General features: G+C 35.0%; 2 protein-coding genes across 2 annotated transcripts; one reads left to right on the forward strand and one right to left on the reverse strand.

Moving 5' to 3' along the window:
• Positions 1-15,897: 15,897 nt before the first annotated feature.
• LOC143540584 (auxin-responsive protein SAUR71-like) lies at positions 15,898-16,380 on the forward strand. The gene has a single exon (XM_077033601.1). The coding sequence runs from the start codon at positions 15,898-15,900 to the stop codon at positions 16,378-16,380; it is 483 nt and encodes a 160-aa protein (XP_076889716.1).
• A 3,184-nt stretch (positions 16,381-19,564) lies between these two features.
• Positions 19,565-21,674, reverse strand: LOC143540613 (omega-hydroxypalmitate O-feruloyl transferase-like). Its single transcript, XM_077033627.1, has 2 exons — positions 21,210-21,674; positions 19,565-20,440 (listed from the first exon to the last, which is right to left on the reverse strand). The coding sequence occupies exons 1-2, from the start codon at positions 21,672-21,674 to the stop codon at positions 19,580-19,582; spliced, it is 1,326 nt and encodes a 441-aa protein (XP_076889742.1). The 3' UTR covers positions 19,565-19,579.
• Between the last annotated feature and the right edge of the window lie 886 nt (positions 21,675-22,560).

The following is a 22,560-nucleotide window of genomic DNA, read 5'->3' on the forward strand; positions in this document are numbered from 1 at the left end:
AAAACAAAACAGAATCCTCATGCTGCGTCACGAATTGACGCAACGGTTGCGCACCTATAAAAAAAATAACTGGTCAACGCACAAACAGGTATGATGAAACGAATAAAAAAAACTTAATCCTTGTTTATTTATTATGTGTGAGAATGAAGTCTTACGCTTTTTCATTTCAATAGATGCATGCAGTTGTTTGGATATGAATCGTTTACCTGTTCAAGAGCATATCTACAAATTGATGAAGAACATAACTTTGCTTCTCATATTAAGGCTGCCCTCTATGGAGAGGCAACGTTGCCCATCCATGTCATCGCCACATAGGAAATGAGGCTTCAAAGCCCCTCTCTATAACATCCCACTATGGTTTGTTGTCCCACTATATATATACATATATATGTATGTGTGTGTGAGAGAGAGATAGAGAGAGATGCAGGTCCCACCATTCCCTCCTCACGTCGCCCCTTCATATAGTGATGTAGCCCCCAAGAAATCCCCACCCCCTCCACCACACACACACACCACATTCGCCCTTTGTCGCCCCTGGGGGTGGTCTAACTAGATGCTTTAAACTCATGCATTGCGGCGGAGATATGGTGAGAATTCGATTGATATTTGTTTGGTTTGTTATGGTGACTTTTATTGAAATTTATTATATATATTATTATTAGTTTATTTAAAAATCAAAAGTTAAATATTATTTTTTATTAAATATTTAATTCAAGTTGGTGAAGGGTTTAGCCAAATTAGTCTAGAGGATTAAAGTTGTCAATATGGAAAGTTTGTAAAGAATTGCCTAGTATACATCTAATTCCTTCATTTATACAACTATTTCTAAACATACAATTATTGAGCTTTTACGTACAGCAGAACTAACGGACACCAGTTGAATGACCCATAGATTTTGGTCCTGCATGGATGAAAATTATTGTCATTCACTATATTTTAATAAATGCCCTTATGATACACCTTTTATGTATTTGACAACATTCATACACTTGGAAGAGTATAAATCATATGTTTTTTTAACATGTATCTATTTGGACGTTTGTCTAGTAGAAATAATGTCAGAAAGATACAACAAAGAGAGCGAAAAAAACCGAAAGACAGGGGCCAGCCAGAGGTCGAAAACAATCTGAATTGAAGCTTCTGGAGTCTAGAGTCGATCTAGAATTACCATACATGGATATCGGGTAAAGTCTATATGGTTCTCGATGCTATTAATGTAAAGGTAGGCCTGACTAGGTAAGCAAGTCCAAAATTGTTTCTTTCATCAACCAATCATTCTATTTGGGAACCTTCTCCATGTTATCTTTCATATGCATTATATTGGGGCCTAGATATGTTCAGAGAGTTCAAATTCGGGAAAACAATTAATCTATCTAGTTATTTTATAAACTAATTTTCAAATTTCATGGTCATATAGAGTAGTGAGTAAAAAAAAGTAACATTAATATTTCTAAAGAAAAGTAGTATGTTATTTAATGAAGAAAACAATATAACATAAGGGTCTTTTTGTTATATAGAAGTCTAAATTTGACTGGTGTTATTAAATCTTAGAGCTTAACTTAACAACCGATAAATAAATTATAAAATTAAACACATAAATAAAATCTGTAAATTAGTACAACCAATAATTTACGCTTGTTTACGTTAGAATGGAATGATTGGAAATTTTGGGAAAATCTTTGGTGTTGAAATTGAAGCCCCAAATGATGTGATTTAGATCTGACTTGCCACGCGCAACTCTACTCATAGCTCAATATGTTCTTTTAAGGTTTGTGTCTTTCTTGTCGGGTTTCATTTTGTCTAGCTAGTTTGAGTAGAAGTTTACTAGGGTACGTTTAGTGAATTTGGTGAAGTAAGATATCATTAAAAAACATAAAACAAATGACAAAAGGGGTTTAAAAAAAGTTGCATTAAGGAAGAAGATGGTAACTTGAAACACGTGCAAATAATTGAAAGAATTTATGTAGTCTCCGTTATATTCTATCAGCCTCTCTTTTTGTCCACAAAAACTTTTAAGAAATAAAATTTGGCTATGTCCATGGCCCCACTACCCCTAAACGTACCCTTCTTAGTTCCTATATAAAGGAAATCAGCACTCATTGCTTATGCACAACTCGCAAAAACTAATAAGAGACCAAAGTTGAAGACACAAAGCTAGTGTTCTCTAAAACATACACTCAGACTCTACCGATTTGGGTTCTTGGAATTAAGGGAAGATGACTGCAAACTTTGCTCATATGACTCTCGTATTTGGTCTTCTAGGTAGTTTTACATTCTATTCCTGCTAGTAATTTTAGCACTTATGTTTTGGGTTCTTGGTAGATTATACACATTTTAGTCACTTTGTCATAAATAATATTACTAAAATCTAATGCATGTCATTACATTTTTCATGCATGCTATAAGTTACAACTTACAAATTACACATCTGGATGTTTATAGATTAAGTTTATTTTGGATATACGACGCTAAAATTTTTGTTCTTTAAATTGGCAGGCAACGTTGTTTCATTCATGGTATTTCTCGCACCTTTGTAAGTCGACTATATATAAAATCTTTTAGACCTTAATTCGTTATGGTTTTCTCTAAAGCTGACCTCTTTCCAAATAAAAATGCAGACCAACGTTCTATAAAATTTACAAGAAGAAATCAAGTGAAGGGTTTCAATCTGCACCTTATGTGGTGAGCTTATTGAGTGCAATGCTTTGGATATATTATGCATTGCTCAAGACTAATACCGTGCTTCTAGTCACCATCAACGGCATTGGTTGCATCATTCAAACCTTCTACATTTGTTTCTTCCTCTTTTACGCACCAAAGAAGGAGAAAGTAAGTACTGTTATTCACATATATATACCTTTGTGAACTACTCTTATGTATTTCCAGTTTCTTTAAATATTTGTTTTTATAATATGAATAAAGGCTAATAGATATGCTTGACTACAGATGGAGAGCTTGAAACTAATTGGGTTGGTAATAGTTATTGGCTTCGGATTGGTTGTTGTCCTAACACAATTTATTGCAAGTGGAATTACCAGAGTTGTCATAGTTGGATGGATTTGCCTCGTGTTTTCTTTGTGTGTTTTTGTCGCGCCTTTGGGCGTTATGGTAAGTATATAACCAGAGAAAACAAACATTTAACTTGAAGATAACCAAAAAAATACTGTTCAATTTCTTGAACCATCATTGTGTATAGAACATAATGCTCTTCCTGTTTTTCTCAGAGACAAGTGATTAAGACAAAAAATGTAGAGTACATGCCGATTATGCTTTCAGTAGCGCTAACCCTCAACGCTGTTACATGGTTCTTTTATGGCATGCTTCTTGGGGATTTCAATATTGCGGTAATGGAAAAAAAATACCTATTACACACTTCCTTAATTTAGTTGCAAATCGTTATACAATTTTATATGACGATTTTTTGTATAATGTATTTTTTAGATTCCAAATGTGCTTGGATTCACCTTCGGTGTAATTCAGATGATACTCTACTACGTATACAAGAACAAGAAGCAAGTTAGCTGTGAAACAATATCCATGTCTGAAGTGAAAATCAGTGAAATGGAGGAGCAAAAAATATCAGAAATAAATGATCAGAAAGTGGACGACTATGTGAAGCTGCACGGGGCCTTAACTTGTTCTGATATTCTTCCCACTGTTGAGCAATTGAACGAAAAGCGACCTGATGCAGTCCTTGTAACCGTTGAGCCAGAAGTTCTCCCAAGTCTTCCGAATCACCTCATTGAAGTCACTGTATGAGATCCATGCATGCCTCTTTATTTGGACCAACAAGCCAAATGCGCAGCCGCATGGTAGTCTTGTGTATTTTCGGCACGTCTTGTGTAATTTCTGTGAATCTTCTTATGAACATCTGTAGTTTATTTTTGAACTTGCACCAGATTGCATTTCTAGCTAAAACTTGTTTATTTTCTTCTTGAAAAAAGTCAGTAGTATAAACGAGTTTGAAGTTCCACGTAAAGGAAAATCACGGAAATAGACCTGTTGGCCGACATCTTTTACAAAATAGACATCAACTTTTAGCCCTCTAAAAATAATTAAATATATCAAAAGCAATCAATAAGAAAATGCCACATAAGCAGAGCCGGCTATAAGAATGCTGAAATTTAGCCGGCACGAGGATCTTTAAAAGTATAATGGAATCCACAAAATAAACCAATAATAGCGTAATACATGTAAAGCGCAGATTGGTGTCGATTGAAATCTCCTCGGCTTACAAAAGATCCAGTTGAATCCTAACCGGCTCAGAAAAATGCAAGCTGAAATCTAGTCGGCAACTAAAAGTACATACTAATTCAGCTGGTGCTTTACATGTGATTTGCTATTATTGGTTTATTTTATAGACTCATATATACCTTTTTAAAGATTCTCATGCCGTCTAAATTTCAGGCTTCTGGACCGTGCTTTTGTGACGTTTTTTTATTGGTTGATGACGTATACGCATGTGTTACGTATACTAAAAGTCGGTGCATATTTTTACAAAGTGTTGGGTTAAAATACCTAATTTTGTGATCCCGTATATAATTGTACTACCGATTTAACTTGGCAATTAGCATCCTCCTTTAATAAAACGTGTGCTCCAATTGAGCTTGCATGGTTAATGGTCATGTGATAACACTATCTCGTTTCGTATAAGTACAAAATGTTTATTCGAATGAGTGCCAGAATGAACTGAAGTTGCGTCACAAAAGGCAATTCTTTGTACTGTCGTTTCTGATAATTATTAAGTGCTTACCCCCAAGATAGGGTCCTCCGTATGGCCATCCTCATCCAACAGGTTGATAATCCGGTTGTCAAATTGATTAGATCCATTATTAATAGATATAGATGAGGTGAATAAAATTATTGAATCTGAATGACATATAATATGTGATTCATGACTCACATTTTTACATAAAATGATTTATAATGTATTTCAGGAATCTGGGGTCGATCGACCTGCCCGTAGCCCTCAATCGGAGTAACCGATAACCGGTAGAGTTATTTGATTAACCGACTGATACGAACTGAATCGTTAATCAAATCTAGAGCTAGAAATAAACAATGATAAAATGGATTTATTTATGTTTACACGCCTAGCCTAATTTTTCTTATAATTCTCTAAATTATAACCCTTTTGTGAAAATGGTCTTGAGTCTTTTGATCCACGACCCATGAATAGCTAGGAAGAATGAGATGAGAGATTAGAGAATGTTGATCAAAATTTAGGTAATGATTGAATGTGGTTAGGACACATAAGCATCATTAATTTGTTTATTAGAATAGTACTTCATCCGTCCCATTACAAATGTCCACTTTGAAATTTATTACCCAATTTTCAAGTTTACTCTTAAACACACACAACTAGCATTAATAAACAACATTGATGGACCCAATTTTCAAGGGCATTATTGTCATTTGATAAGCAAAAAAAAGTAATCATTCAATCCACCTTAAACTTTGTGTTTTTCAAACCATGACACTTCTTGGGACGGAGGGAGTAAGATAAGATGTGGAATGGGTATATATGTCAATATTGTAGCGAAAAGCCTTAAGAATATGCGTATAAGTATATATGAACCTTCATTCATTTTTAGTTATGTCGCTGATTGTTTTTCTATTTTCATCTAGTATTAAATTTAGTTCCGTCTTGGCTTGGTCACTCGACCAAAATTAACCGAATCTAAACCATCACTATTCACCAAGCTTCATAACCAGTTAACCAAAATCAAAGTTCGGTTATAGTTATGTTAGGAAATCCAATAACCGAAGCTAGCAGTTATACTTATGGTTAAGCAACTGAGCCACAATTTGCACACCACTATTTGCCCGGATTGATGTCACAAAATAACTTAAATACATTTTCAATATTCTAAGCGATAGCATCATATATTTAGACGAGAGTGTCACACCCCGACCTTCGTCGTAATATGTCGGGGCGGAATATGTCAAGGCAGTACTTACAGATTACTTCATTTCATTAAATCACAAATATACAATTTGACACTAATCAAATAACAATACAATAACTTTGAATTTCATTATGATATGTTTCTAATAACCTAATGGTCCAACCATCTAGTATTCAATCCTCAAATTAAACTTCAACCTGCAGCATGTTTAAAATAATATATTTTGTCAACAATAATGTTGGTGAGAATTCATAAAGTTTTGCGTAAGTGTATAATACGAAAAGTGTAAAATTCACAAGTCAAGATGTAACGTCTCAATCATAAAGTAAAAGAACCTAAATACATGATATTCACGTTCGCTTGACATAAGTCAAATCTACTAAGGAACCCCCGTTCGCCGAGCTACTTGGAGTATAGATAATGATATCGTCAAACATTCCAACAAATATGGAAAAATAGGCGGCGCAGGTACGTCTCGTCGGACCCTCCCACTTTGCATTTGAGTATGTGTATGATTCTCTTACATTAACAAAAACAATAAACAACTAACACATAATCACGTAATTTACAAGCAATATGATACGAAACAAATACTTACAAGACACGTGTGTGAATTTTAGTTTATAACATGAAACATGAAATAGCAAATAAAAATTTGTAACGTGCTACACCCCAAAACGTGTAAAAGTAAAAAGGGGTTATGAAAACTCACTTGTTAAAGTAAGCGAGTGAAGCGAAGTAAGAGTTTAAGCGAGCTGAACCGGACAAGTTCGGTTCGGCAAACGGTCCTACGAAGTAAATTCTAGATTCAAGATAATGGACATGAAATAAAATATCAAATGCGGCAATAAGTTTTGTTCATAGTTTGGATTTTAGAGTTTATAACGAAAAATATATTTTTCCCTATATAATTGGTTTAGCAATGTTTCTGACGTAAAAATACCCAAGTTGGTAAAATTTATGGTTTAAGCGAGTGGTTCGTTTTTAGTCGGACCCGAACCCATTTTTATGTCGGGTTTGTTTCCGTCATGGTGAAAATATTATTCTAGAATTAGGCATTTAATCAAACACCTGGTGTGCATGATTAAATCAGCCAATCTAGTACTCCTACCTGGAAGATTCAAAACGAATTTCAGTTGTATGATGCCGCTTACAATCGATCATGCGCGTAGAAGCCTAAGCTATGATTAGGTACTGTTAAGTCTCGCCAGAACCATCTTCAAATCACATTTAATCAAAATCAAACATCAAAAAACTGAGACGTCATCGATTGATTTGAATAGTAATAAATCGGTGCAAATAATTAACCTGTTAGGGTTTGAGAGGAGAAGTGAGAGCGAGAGAGATGCGACTTGGATCACTTGTGGGAGAATCACTAACGTGAGAGAGATCGAGAGAGGAGTTGTGGACGGTGGCCAAGTTTTTGGTAGGGTTAAGGGGAGTTGTTATGACCCATGTAACAACTATTACAATTTTATGTATAAAGTAATATATATGATTTAGTTATTATTTTTATTTATTTTTTCATAACATTATATATATTAATTAATAATTACTAAATATATATTGTAAAAAGTTATATGAAGGACAGGCAAGTTTAGGCTCGCAAGCCGGCTTGAGCTAAGTAAAGCTCGGGATCAGGCTCGTATATTAAATGAGCTTACTTTTAGGCTTAAGCTCGATTAAGATATACTCGATCATGCTTTTGAACGAACCGATCTCGAGTAGCTCGGAAGTAGCTTAACTCGATTAGTATAGGCTCGATCGAGCTTCATTGCATATATTAATATATATAAATTAAAAACAAGTGTCTAAATATATGTTATAAGCAAAGATGGCTCACGCAAAGTGTCATTAAAAACCTAAATTAGTGGCACAAAGGCTAAATGTTATTAAAAACGAATGACACTAGGTTTTTAGTGGCATATGCAAAGTGCCACTAAAATCATACATTAGTGACACTAAAACTAAGTGTCACTATACATGTGTTATAAGCAAAGATGGCACATGCAAAATGCCATTATAAACCTAAATTAGTGGCACAATGGCTAAATGTCATAAAAGCAAATGACACTAGGTTTTTAGTGGCATATGCAAAGTGCCACTAAAATCATAAATTAGTGGTACTAAAACTAAGTGCCAATAAACATGTGTTATAAGCAAAGATGGCACACACAAAGTGCCATTAAAAGCCTAAATTAGTGACACAAAGGATAAATGCCATTAAAAATGTTTGCCACTAAATGGCATTTTTTTTGTAGTGTCTTTGGTTAGAACTTTAGTAGTTTATGTTTCAAAAGTTATATGTAGAAAATAACCAAACTTCGTCCAAAATAAACATAAGCGAGTTGAGTTCGTTTTTAGTCGGACGAATATCGTTTGAAAATATTTTTAATATAGCATAATATTCTAAACAAACTAAACTCGCAGAAAAATCAACATACTAACCCGAGGAGTGAACACAAGACAAAAAGAATAAACTTGTACAAATTAGAGAGCTAGAACATAATTGGGAGTGAAATGAATTGTGATGCAAGATTTTTAGAAGTAGAGGCTAATATATATAGACCAAGAATCGTTAAAAACAAGGTCAAAACGAATTAAATTTATGACTAGTCATAAGGCTAATCTTATGGAGAAAATCATGGAATTGACTCTGAACAAGTTAAATGATGAATTGATGATGGAGACATGTCTAGGTTTATGAAATATCTTCAAAAAGAGTCAAAAGAAAGAAAGTTTGATTTTTAAGAAGTTTAAATAAATGGACTTTGATAAAATAAAATTTGGGAATAAAATACATGAAAAAGAGTGCGACCGGGTCCGTAACATCGTAAACATCAGTAATAAAAATTATAACAATAAAATCTTAAACATGAGTTATAAATGACATGAAATTCAATATTTTTAATAATAAATGCGGGTCGAATTATATCAAAATTTAAAACGGGTCGGGTTTTCGGAATTTAAAAGTAACGGATACTACACAAAGTACCTATGAAAATGTGTTTTTTTTTTTACAATTTGACATGAGTAGAGACATTGTGAGTCACATGAGAATAATATCAACAAATAAAGCTAGAAAAGCCGGACATGTTATTAGGCCAAAAGATTACAAACGATTCCACATAATTCATGATCTATAGTCCGATTTGGTGTCCCATTACACATAGGTGTTCAAGAAAAAGCGAATTAAAACATTATTGACTTTTATTCATTTTTACCTTTTTGCATTTTATATAATATACATATTTTCCTTTTTACCAGGTTAGGACACAGAAAAACTGCATAAAAGATTCGAGAGCTAGACAAACAACCATGTTGACGTCAATGTGTGAGATACAAATCTAGGAGATACGATGAGCATCTTATCCAATTAGTAAGCTAATCAAGTGTATGGCTTTTAGTAATTACTAGGTTATTGACCCGTGTATTACACGGGCAGAAATATAAAAAACCGTCCAAGTAAACGTATATATAATTTCAAACGACAACATATTTTTAATATATATTTTGAAACAGCAATATAATTTATAATGGTAAGTCATATTCAAACGAAAACATAATATTGAAAAGCATGGACTTACAAAAAATGACATTACATAGTAGAATGTTTACAAACAAAATTTTAAACTTTAAAACATAAACTTCAAAAGCTACATTATTTTTAGAATATAGTAAAATCAACCAATACGTATGAGCCAAAATGAATTTCTTTAATAGATATATAGATTTGTTGTTTAACGCTTATTACTATAATTATGCTTTATTTTAATGTAGAAAGATAAATCGAGTAGGTAACCCAAATTTTAGGAAGTCTTCCTTCATACCCGCCTCACCAAACGAGTCAGGGATGAGCTCGGGATGGTACCGGTACCAATCCCGATCTCGAAATTCGAAAATTTCGGAATGGTACCGGTACTGAAATGTTCGATTTGGCACCGGTACTTCAGGAAATATCAGTACTGTACCGAACCGTATCGGTACCATACCGATAACGAAAACTCAAAACTTGGTATCGATTCAGTACCAACGGTACCAAATTCGGTACCAATACCAATCAGTGCCAGTACCAAAAATGCTTATCCCTGGTCCAAAGCAAAACTTTGTGTGCGAGAGCTTGACATTCATAACTTGGAGGGAAAGTTGTTTTGTAGTGATTCAAAGAAGCATATGTGTAGTTTCTGGATCTAATTATTCGAGCCTGTTTTCGGTGAGCATGATAAAGACAGGTCGGCTGCGAGCAAAACAATCAAACAAACATAAAGATAGAAGCCGATAAGAACAATAAAGCTATGTTTCTGGTAAAACGACTAGCTTTATAATGATGATTACATAACTTTGTCCCAACCCGGGCGAGCCCTACCCGGGGTGGTGGCTCACATACAAAATAGACCAACTCTAACAAATGAGACCTAGTTCCCTATTTATATACCCTAGAGCCTTGTTCTTCAAACGAACCGCCACTCGTTGAAGGACGCATGTACTTTCGCATTGATCCATTAAGATTCGCATACGCCATCGTCTAGCTTCGCATAATGGAGACTAGATTCGTACCCGCCATCATGAAGACGCAGGCTTCCAATTAGACTTTCGCATATTGTAATGTTTGTAGTTTTGCATAGGAGTTTTGCGAAACTAGTGAATTCCTGTGAAACTTCATGGATTCTTCAAGTATCGTCACAAAATTCCATCTGCAACAAACTTTATGGATCGATTAATTGATCATATCATCCTCAATACTTGGAACTTACAGTATGTAAGTAATGATTTTTATTATATAATTACTGTACAAAATTTTAGTACAGTAACAATCATATTGTTATGATAAGTTAGCGGGCGCCTACTTTGGAACATGATCGAGATGTACATGTCAAATTTTAGTCAGCATGTTGGGGATGATCCTAAAGTGTGTTGGGGATGATCCTAAAGTGTGGACACATGTAGACAGAAGGTCATTAGAGTCAGGAAATTCGGGATGGGACTCTTTGATCTTCATTTCGTGGTGATTAGGACACTATCATCATCTTGTTAGTCTGCACCGGCATACGTTGAGTACCAACGGTCGCAAGAAGAAGCGCAACAACATATACATGCAACTATGCAAACATAATACTCGTTCGGAAATTGGAAACTAGCCAGACATCAAATAGTGTTGCATCAGACACCACCACTCGACACCATTTTGAGGTTGAAGTTTTTTTAATATGGTTTTGGAAATGCAAATTCAAGAACATAAAAATAGATTCAGTGAAGTCTCAACTAGTATGTTAGAAAATATGTCTAGTTTAAATCCTTGCAATTCATTTTCTAAGTTTGATATGTCTAAGATAGTGTCATTTTATGAGATGCGTCTGAATGATTTTAATAATGAAGAAAGATGGTGTATTTCGGGTGATGATCTTACGACCTTTAATCACATTTTAAAGGAAGATGATAAATTTGCAAAAATGAGTGTAATGTGTAACCTTGCTCGTGTAATGATGGAAACGGGAAAACACACCACTTTTCCTTTGTTTATTGACATAGGCTGTCACGGTCTACTCAAACAATCAATTTTAAAGACTTAAATACCTATAATAAGTACGGGTAAGTAAGGTCGTCTCCTCAGGGACTCAAGGAAAGTGCTAATTTTAATACTATTAATTAACTAAGGCGGACAGACGATGTCAAGCAGTTTTTAGAAAAGATTTAATTAAAACTTAATTATTACTTAAAAACCTTGCAAACAATATTAATAAAACGTTCATTCTAGGTTCAGGTAATGTGTTAATCAACTTAATCCCAGATTCACTTATCTTGATTGTGCAATAATTACTAGACTTAGTAGTTTGATTGTGATGACAAACGATACCCTAACCGAATTGTTGACACAATTGAACTCGATCTACACAATTACCAATTTATGTTTTATGACAACTAATTAAGTAACATGAACCGATGATTATAAGTTCAATGACACAAGAGCCTAACCCTAAGTGTTGATGTACAAAACCAAACAAGTGATGCACTAATCAATAATCACAAATATAAATTGTTTAAACAATCAAGCAATCAATTAAACAAGATAAAAGCAACAACTCAAATCAAGTTCATAACTTTAAGCATAGCAAATCTGGTCTTAAGAAGAATTACACAAAACCCTAGCCTAGAATGAACAAAGAACTTAGCCGAACATGATCATAACGTCAATACACTTATCTTGGATGAACATGCAAACCCGACACGAACCGGAAGCCTTGGAATTATGGAAGATCGTCCTAAGCAGCCTCTTTTGCCTCTGGAAGTCGATGATAACCGAATGGGGAGGTTAAGGGGTTTATATAGGGAAAAACTAAATTTTTGGCCGACATAAGCATCTTCGCGTATCGCGAAGATGTCCAGTTATGCTTCTTCGCGTATCGCGAAGGAAAAAATAGTCGCAACCGCCATTATGCAACTTCGCGTATCGCGAAATTGCCCTTCATTGCATCTTCGCGTATCGCGAAGATGTAAAATTTCAGATTTTTATTTTTTCTTTTCTTGAATGCCTCATGATGCGTGCACTTCCAACCTTTCACTTCTTGATCTTCATTCCAAGCCCGTAAATATCCTTGTTAAGCTCCATAGCCTCTCGCGAAGATGTAAAATTTCAGATTTTTATTTTTTCTTTTCTTGAATGCCTCATGATGCGTGCACTTCCAACCTTTCACTTCTTGATCTTCATTCCAAGCCCGTAAATATCCTTGTTAAGCTCCATAGCCTCCAATGTCCTGAAACACGTAAACAACGCTTGAAGTACCAATGTTCATTCGTTTATTAACCTAAATATAACTAATTAATATATAAAACTAACTAACTTTTACCCAACCATCATTTATCGAATATTGAAGTTAGCGTTGGTTTTACCGGTTGCAACCGCAACCATTGAAAAATGTTTTTCTAACTGAAGCTTATCAAGATGGATTTGTGCAACTGGATGGGTGATGAGTATTTGAACAATACTTTAATTTGTGCGATCGAAAGAAAAACGATTGATAAAGTAAAAGAAGAGGATGAAATGTCTCGATTTCAATCTTTCGAAAACCGAATAGGAGAAATTTGCACCATATGGGTTTAAATTTATTTATTATCGTGTTTCTATACATCAAGGGAGGCTATGAGGCAGGGCCGGGTGGTCGACCGATCCCGGCCCGACACCCCGATATGCCTGAATTTTTATTTTTTAATTATATATATTTTTTTAAAAATATGTATTTTTAATGTTTAAACCCAATTACATAACTAATTTAAGGGCCAATTTTTTCGCTTTTGACCTAAAAAATTTTCGCGATTCTCGACAAAGACCCTAGTTTACATTGTGTGAAATACGGTAAACAAAATTTTTGAACGTTACCCCTGAAATTAATTTCTAGATCCGCCACTAATGCCCCCGTATAGCACCCCATAATGCTTGGGGATGCTGTAGGGACTCCATCTGCCTCTATACTATCCCATTACGCATAACTTAAAAATAAAATAAAATTAAGGATGAAGCCACTGCCGACGGCTAATCGCTCATCTCCTTTGTCTCCTCTGACGAAGAGGCCATGTTTTATTCTTTTTTCATAGGTCTCACACTTTCACTTCCAAAAGTTGCTTGATGGAAATGTTGAGAGCAATTCGATTCAATGTAACTTGAGCGAAGGTCGCTAGATTAAAACTTAAAATCGAGAGGTAAGTGATTCATGGTTGAGCCTTTAAAAGTTTTTGGTCTTTGGTCTTTAGTCTAAACCCAAAATTAACCTTTTAGGTTTAAACTGGTACAATGGTACAAATCAATATTACCGATAATTCTGGTGATTCAAACATAAACCGTTCGCTCAATTACCGTGCTAAAGCGTACCGGACTAGTGAGCGGCAACCGGTATAGTCAGTATTGCCGGCATGTAAAGCTGGTTTTTAAAGAATTGGGTCCATACCGTCTTCTTTGGTTCTCCACACCTTGCATCGGCATTGTCATCCTCTCACTCGTCATCGTCGTCAGTCCTCCTCTATTACCCCTTATGGAATAAAAACACCAACTTCGATTGTTTGAACTCGTAATCATATTTCAATTCCACTACTCATGTTTGTCAAATAATTTTCTCTTGTCTTTTTTTAAGAAAACTCAATATTCAATGAAAAAATAAAAGAATGAACGCACACCTATGAAGTGGTACAAAGCGAACTATTATTTCGCATTTTACCAAAAAAATAAGAAAAATATGTAAACAAAACTTGATTCCCCGGACTACCAAACAACAATTCCTTATTATTTTGACATGTGAATTTGTCTTATTTGTTTTAGGCCCAGAATATCTCGATTTACAAATCACAAATTAAAGATATGAAGCTTTCACTCTATCACATCACACATACAGTAGGTGTAAGCATAAAGCAATTGTTTTTTTTCTTATATGGTAGGGTCAAGTCGTCTATTCTCAGGATCGGACACTGAAGATTTCAATAACCAACGAAATAAACGAATCATAGGAGGAGTTGGCCTTGTCATGACTCAATAAGGTTTCATAGTGCTATGTTGGTTTAATGAACTTGTCTCTTCGTTAATAGAAAAGTTGGTGTAGAAATTGAAATGCATGGTGATGGTTGTCATCGTCGGAAGGAGCAACCTTGACCTGGCCGACATTTAGTGCATGTTTTCAATTGATGCACGCAAATTCTACTTTAAGAAAAATTTATATATAATTATATTTATATAACGGCCTAAGAGCATTCTCATCCAACCCCTCATTTTTTGTGAGGGGTGTTTTTATAATTTAGAAAGTGATTCAGGGTGTTATGAGAGAAGAGTTTTTATATTTTAGAAAAAGTAGTGTTCTGTATATTTGAAAAGTTACTGTTCATCCCCTATAATTTTTTAATATATTTTAAAAATGGTTGTGAGTGAAGGAAAGAGAAAATGTAAAGATAAAAGGTATAAAAAGTATTATTTAATTGAAATTGAGAGAAAAAATAAAATGAGTTTTAGTGTAATTTTTTGTTTGAAGATAGGAGGTGAGATGGGAATGCTCTAAGAAACATTAAAACAATCATACCCAGTTGATGTATTAGTTTTTAACAGTGAATTTAAATAATGTTTAAAATAAGATACATCTAATATTGACTAATGTTAAAGATAAAGATGAACAATCCATGTAAAATTTAGTGGTTTGTGACATTTACACCTTTTAGGTTAATATGTATGCAAGGTAGTTGTTTTCTATATTTCGTTTTCATGAAAACACTAAAATGTGGCTAAATGACGTCAGTTAAGAAATTCAATTTTGTACAAACTAATAAAGAATGTGATTTTTCTCACATGCCCCTTCCTGTTGTCTGTTGATCGAGCCGATGCATGAACTAGAATGTCCATTAATTCTAAACTTCTAATCTTTTACAAGTGACAAACTTTGTATTTAAGTTATATAAAAGTTTTTTATCTACCCATCTAACAATATTATTTTTATAAATTATTAGCTATTTAAATAAAAATAAATGTAATCCTAGTTGACAATAATTTAGTAAAATAAGGTTAATCAAGACAGGAAAAAATAATTAACAAACGAGGGATGACTTGGCGCGTTGACAAAACTCAAAATATAATATTTTGAACAATATGACTTCATCCCTCTCGCTTTCACCGGGCATCACCCGGTTCAGCTCACAACCCGATTTCATCATTTATTTCCTCTATAAAACCATTCAAATATTCACACAACAATACAACCCTAATTTCCATGTTCATATCTTTAATCTCAATTGCTTCACAGATGTTTATCATGTCCATCAAATCACAGCCCGGAACAAGATCTATGTTCGATTTGGTGTACGATAGAGGATAGATAAATCAAACCTTAGTTTCGCTTTCCTTTTATATGGTTTACGATTTTTACAGGTCATTTTGTATTGGTGTATCGTCCTATCTAGTTGCTTACTAGATAGTTTTTTTATTTTTATAATATAGCTGTTGTTCTGAAAAACAGTACTAATGGAATCTGTCAAGTCCAGTAATGGAAAAAAGAACTTCATTGCGAGGACATGGAAGCGGTGCCGATCCTTCCCGCACCATAGCGGGAACGTGGGCGGTTTGTCAAAGAGCAAGTCTTGGAATGGGAAAGAGTTAAAGAAGAAAATCACACCGGAAGGGTTTTTTCCGGTGTGTGTGGGACCAGAGAAACTCCGGTTTGCGATCAAGACAAAGTACGCGAACCATCCCTTGTTTTCGATGCTCCTAGAAGATGCGGAAACCGAATATGGGTACCACTGTGACGGTCCGATATTGCTTCCATGCGACGTTGAGTTGTTCTACAAGGTGTTGAACGAGATGGAGGCAAAAGATGTGCAACCGGTTGGATGGAGCTTTGCGTACGGTTCATGCAGCCCGTTTAATCCTAGCCGACGCTTGCGAATCAACGGTGCGGACCAGATGGGGAAAGGGTTTGGATCCTATGAAGCTTTAATTAAAATATGAAGCTTGATTAAGATGAGTTAATCATGTTTGTTTGAAGATAAAACTTGTATAAGTAACGTCTTGTGTTTATGTATGGTGTAATTTAATTGTGTAAAAGTGTGCATGCAATCAAATACGTTTTGATTTTTGAATTGCATGTCACAATATAAATATAGATCGGTTTGTGACTTTTTTTATTGGCTACTTTGTTCAATAATTTACTTTTTGTTTTGATCCCAGGGATTTCTATAGGTTAAAATCGAATCTGAAACCTAACTAAACATGTGTTTTCAGCTTTGAGATGACTGATATGGTTTAATTCTTTGTGGTTTTTAAAATAGGTGTAATGAAGTTTGATTGGATAAAATTACACATTTGGTCATTTGTCTACATTGAAAATTACATCTTTCATTTTTAATTTAATTATTACACTTACCGTTCACTCCATTTAAATATTTGTTTTGCTTTTGTTCTTTTGATGGATGGATGTTAGAAATGGTCGTTAAAGGTAGTTATGTGCAACATGAGGGTGTTTCTGTCTTTTTATTCTATACGTTGACTTATTCTGATTTACTCACAAGATAACTAAAAAAACTTTGGTCCCCACCCCATATCTCTATCTTAATGTCTCGTCGTCTTTTGTTTTATGTCCCTATCTTTCCTCTAATTCGTACTTGTCTGCCCGTCAATGCCATCTCTGAATTATGCATTGTCGTTAGCAATACGTTGACATTAAAGCCGCTTTGGAGAAAGTTCATTTCAAGCAACTTGAAGCCGAGTTTTGTGAATCTTGAGGTTTGGGTCCATATTTTTCGTGAAGCCTAAAGAATAAAGATGAATGATGCTGTTAAACTTGAAGGTTTTGACAGTTTATCTTTCTGGGGTGATCACCAACAACCAAAGGAGGAGTAATTGTTTGCAACAAGATAGCATTCAAGCATTCCGATATGTAGTTCACGCATAAAAGAAAGAGAGAGAAATAAGAAAAAGGTAACGTAGAGATAAAAATAGAAAATGGGATATGAATGTTAAACAAAATTTGAAGATAAGTTTAAAAATTTTAAGATAAGTTTAAATAACTTGTGTAGAGATAGAGATTCCAATAGAAATAGTATAAGTAAGTTACATGTATTAATCAATTAAAACTTTAAAAGACGGAATTGCCCTAATTAGCATTGTACATAGCTGTATTTAACGTTCTTTCATCAAAATATCGAAATTCTTAACTGGTATTTACGAAATTCATAACACGTGTGTAATTTTTTATATGGATAAGTGATATGTGGTTTTCTCTTGATGCTAAGAGGAAAAGGGAGGTGTGGCTTAGTTGGGGCCAGAGGTGGCCCCGGCCCCCTCCGTTTTTTTGCTCGGTAGTGTAAATTTATCCCTTTTTGGCCAAAAAATTTTATACATAGTGTAAATTTATCCATTTACAATCGAAATTTTGAGCCCGGCCTCCGCTGGTTTATGAAAATTTCTATGCATATTAAGTCCGACTCCCTCGACGTGTATATCCAAACTTCGCAACTAAGGAAAACAATTTTGTTTTTACTTTTGTTATATTTCTAAATGGGAATTTTCAACTAATAAACCTACTCAACTCATTAAACCTTGTGCCCAATGGTTATCCAGGAACTAAAAAACCACGAATTAGAGGTTCTGATATTCGAAAAAGACTCTTGGGGTGTAATCCAAGACGGGGTCATATAATCAAACAACACTAATTTTAAATATTTCTTATTCAAAAAAACTATCATACTCGTGACATATAATTATATTTCTTCTCTTGTTTCTTCTTCTTTTTTTCCTTTGCTTTAATAAAACTCAGGAGCACACCTAATCTTTAACCCTTCATTCTTTCCTTAAAGGAAACTCGAGAACATGACAGTCATCGCCTTCTTTCCCTCTCTTTCATTTCCTTTCTTTCCTTATGTGAAACTCGCGAACACATAATCGAAGAACCCTACCTAACTACCTTCATCGAGAAATAACCGATTAACTTATCCGTTAAGAAGTCTTTGATTAATTTGTACCTAACGTTATCGATCAAGGACAATACGAATCATGTATCGATCAAGGACAATACGAATCATGTATGATTGAGAAGTTTGAAAACATAGTGACTTGACTTGGAACCCATCTCCCTTATGAAAAGGATGAAGCAAACCTTTGAATATAAAAGTTCATGATGAAAGGAGATGTTAAATCTTTTCTAGGTTTTATATGGTCGCTCTATTCTCCTAGAGTCCTAGGTCGAACATAATAACCGAGTGAGGATTGTAAAGTTAAAAGATTCTGTTATAACACATACCAACTTACTGTAGACCGTTATAGTCCCCTTTAATTGTTGGTTAGTATGTTACTCTCAAACGTACAAGTAAGATTTAGAAAAAAATAATAATTAAAATATTGAACAGCCATAATTTTTTAAGCCACTTGTCTTTCCATAAGTTCATACATAATATTGGAATAAACAAAATTGCAAATACTAACTTAGAATAGAAAAATCTATACCTATAGATTTTCAAAATAGGAAAATTAATTATGTATACAAAAAATTATACAATTATACATATTTGAGCATTCACAAGTCACAGGTTAATCATCAAACCCTCCCTCATCTTAAAAAAAAATTAAAACAAAAAAAGTCTTCATCTTTCTGTCATTTCCTATTGATACAACTTCAAGGCAGAGGATTAATCAAACATTTTATTATTACGAGAGAAAAATAACTTAAAAACTCGTTGTAGTAATACTCAGTTGATCACACATCTAAAGTCTCTAACCAAACCATACATTTATAATCTAACCTTAACTTGGTGAACAAGATATCACCATAATAATAATCATATTTATCATATCCAAGTGGTGTGGATACATTACCTTTGTATAAATTTGTCGCCATTATTATTTGTCAACGCTAGTAACAAGTACATCGTTTATTGAAATAATAATAACAAAACTTATAAACTAAACTGAAATCTAACTTAGGTTTACGACATTTAAGACCGGCATTATTTCACGAAAATTACAATATGCATCAAATCCCAATCATAAATAATCATTACAACTTACAGCCACGAAAATCACACCTTCAATACAAGGTCAATACGAATTTAGCTTCAAACACATGTACGAACTTTGTAAAATAAACATTAACATTTGATAAAAACGGAGCAAATACACACACAAACTCCATAAATAGCCTTCACCCTTGCATCTACATCTTCCGCATCAGTCCTTCAAACGTTTTCATAGCAGAAACCGGCAATCCAAGCAACACATTCACACTCTTCCTCCGCTCACCATGAGACAAAAACAGAATCACCTCCTTCTCGGGTAACGCGACCGGCCCAGACATAACCGGCTCGCCCCAACCGAAATCGTTAGTGTGAAATGACAACTTTGACCACGTAGTAATCAACAGCGTGGAAGCCAATGACGGCCTGGCACGTGTCACTTCAAAATAATCAATAGCTGATCTCATATAACCGTCTGTAACCAATTTTACCGCGTTATGAACTAACTTCACAGTAAACGACAACGGATTTTCAGTTTGATCTCCGGCTGTGCAAATAGCGTTGGTTAACACAATGCCGTTGCCGGAGTATCCTTCCGGCAACGGCGGTTCGAACCTCGAACGTCCGTCCACTGCGAACAGAAGCTTAGTCTTCTGATCCGGTTTCATTTTAACCGATTCGGTTCTCGCTTGCCAGACGAAAGCCGATAACGCTTCGAAAGATGTACACGTCGGCATGACTCCGTCTGCCGTAGCTTTGGTTTTCAGGTTTTCGAGATCTTCTGGTGAGAAACAGAACGAGCGGTAAGCTAATTCTTCTTTGTAAAGTTCCACAGTATTTGATACGTCTTTGATTTCAGCGAATTCGTCGTGCTGGAATTCGACTACCGGAGGATTTCTGGCCTTGAGAATTGTTCGGTCAAGGAACGGCGGAACTTTTAGCGGCAAATCTCTGGCGATTCGACTCCATGAGTTCATGAATTCCATGGCGGCAATTCCATCGAACAGGTTATGGTTCATACCTAACCCTAGCACAAATCCTCCACATTTGAATTTTGTAACCTAACAATAATTTAAAAATTAGTTACAATAATTAAATTAAACCACTAATCTTTTAAACAAGCTGGTTCAAGACCCGTAACCAGAACTCTTGGCTCGTTTTGACTTATCACAGCTCGAGCTCAGCTTGTTTCAAGCTCTTATTTGGCTGCTCGAGTTTGGCTTATGAGTTGATTTTTCAAGCTAATTAATTTATATACGTTAGTTATTTTTTTATATTTTTTTGAAAAACTTTAAAAAGGCCTAAGCTCAGTTTGAGCTCGTGTACCTTAAATGAGCCAAAGCTCAACTCAAGGTCGACTATGCAATGTGAAATTAATACATAATTGTCCAAAACAGGTCAAACTTAAAAATACACAAAGCTTGTTAAGGTTTGACAAGCCTAAACAAGCTTCCTATGCAAGGTTGGGCTTGATAACTAAATGAGCTTTACTTGAGGCTCGCTCTTTAAGACTAGACAAGCCTAAACGAGCTTCTCCTGCAAGGCTCAAGCTCGGGCTCGATAACTAAACAAGCTTTATTTGAGGCTCGCTCTTTAAGACTAGACGAGCCTAAACGAGTATCCCCTACAAGGCTCGAGCTCGGGCTCGATAACTAAACGAGCTTTAATTGAGGCTCAGGATTGGCTCGAGCTCGAAAAGACTCAGATCATTTCTAGCTATTTATCTGAGTTTGAGTAGCTCTTCAGCTGTTCGGCTCGTTTGCACCCATACATATATAACTAAATTGTGGTCCTATGGGCTTGAATCTGTTTGTTTGTAATTCAAAATACCTGAACAACAAGGGGAGGGATTTCGAGAATGTTTTTTGCTCCAGGAATGTTATAGACCAACTTGCCGAGAGTGGCCGGGTCAGGCTTTGTTTGATCACATATATCTTCAATGTTACAATTAGCCTCGGCCTCGACAAAAACCGCACCTTCATCGGTGCAGTCCACAATTAGTTTCCCCTCAGGGCTAATCGTTAACCTCCCGGCAGCCGGGTAGTAATGAACGAGAACCTTAGATAAAGCGTCTTTAACCACCTCGGCACTCGTTTCATTCCCTTTTTCCTCGGATTTGAAACAATAAATGGTGTGTACTGTAACCGCGAGGTTTTGGTCCAAATTGGAGAGGAAGTAGAGACCCTTATTGGTTTTCTCAGATGGTTGCACAAGTGTTGGTTCTCCGGTCCTTGTGACAGTTAGTTGGACTCCATTGTTGTTGTCGTTGTCGTTGTAGGCTCCGATGCTTCCCATTTCAGTTTGTTTAAAATCCCTGTTATAAAATAATGTTAAAACACATTAATAAGTGAAGTGTGAGTTTGAGCATGCAAGTCATCGTACCACACAACATGTATGTTTCATGACTGTACCTCAAATGGTGCCTTGATCTTTGAGAGTTGAATTTTAAAAAGGATATATTTATTTTGAAGAAAACATGGGGGGTTATATAGTGCTGAAAGTGGAGATGGGGAGATGGCCAACACAAGGTTTTGGTTACCAAAACTGAAAGTGACTTGTAATACAATCTAGTGTTTGGTAGCAATTAAGGGGTTCCTTTAACCGAGGTCTCAAATTCAAATCCAACTTCTATTGCGATGTTGTCTTTAACCCATTGAAGGTCATCTGTCACACACAAAAATCATTTTACGTGATCATATTGGTTAACATGATATTAGAGTGAGGTGAGTTTTATCATCCCATGGTCATCAAAAAAAATATGATTTTTTTGTATGACTACATTATAATTATAGAATGTAGAACAAAACTTAAAAATATTGCGGTAACTGATTTTGTAAACTAGTTGTTTTGCTAAATATTATTAAGATGTTAATTGCATGATGTGAGAAAGCAAGGTGGTTAAGTCTCCTACTGATATGAGGATCAGAAAATAAGGGTATGGTTGGTGTGGTTGGCATCCAAGATTTGGTTTCTTGATCAGTGGACTTTACTTCCTTTTTCTATTTTTAGGAAAAGACAGTGTGTACTGAAAGGATAAATAATCAGCAAAATTAAAATATTTGGTATGACACAACTTAATCAAACCAAATGGTAGCTGCAGACTGAGACTAAGCAATGTCATTCAAAAAGGCAAGCAACTGAGATGACATTCAAAAACCTAAAAAAATCATGAGATCAATAA

This window comes from Bidens hawaiensis, unplaced genomic scaffold, assembly GCF_021521415.1.
Source record: "Bidens hawaiensis isolate Kalapana, Puna unplaced genomic scaffold, B.hawaiensis_p1.1 tig00012283_1, whole genome shotgun sequence".
NCBI lineage: Eukaryota > Viridiplantae > Streptophyta > Magnoliopsida > Asterales > Asteraceae > Bidens > Bidens hawaiensis.

Bases quoted from the DNA above. Each gene is read 5' to 3' on its own strand.
- LOC143540584 (XM_077033601.1), top strand. From the start codon at position 15,898: ATGGAATCTGTCAAGTCCAGTAATGGAAAAAAGAACTTCATTGCGAGG.
- LOC143540613 (XM_077033627.1), bottom strand. From the start codon at position 21,674: ATGGGAAGCATCGGAGCCTACAACGACAACGACAACAACAATGGAGTC. The intron at 20,441-21,209 runs GTATTTTGAATT...AATTATTGTTAG, and splicing joins TCCCTCCCCTTGTTGTTCAG to GTTACAAAATTCAAATGTGG.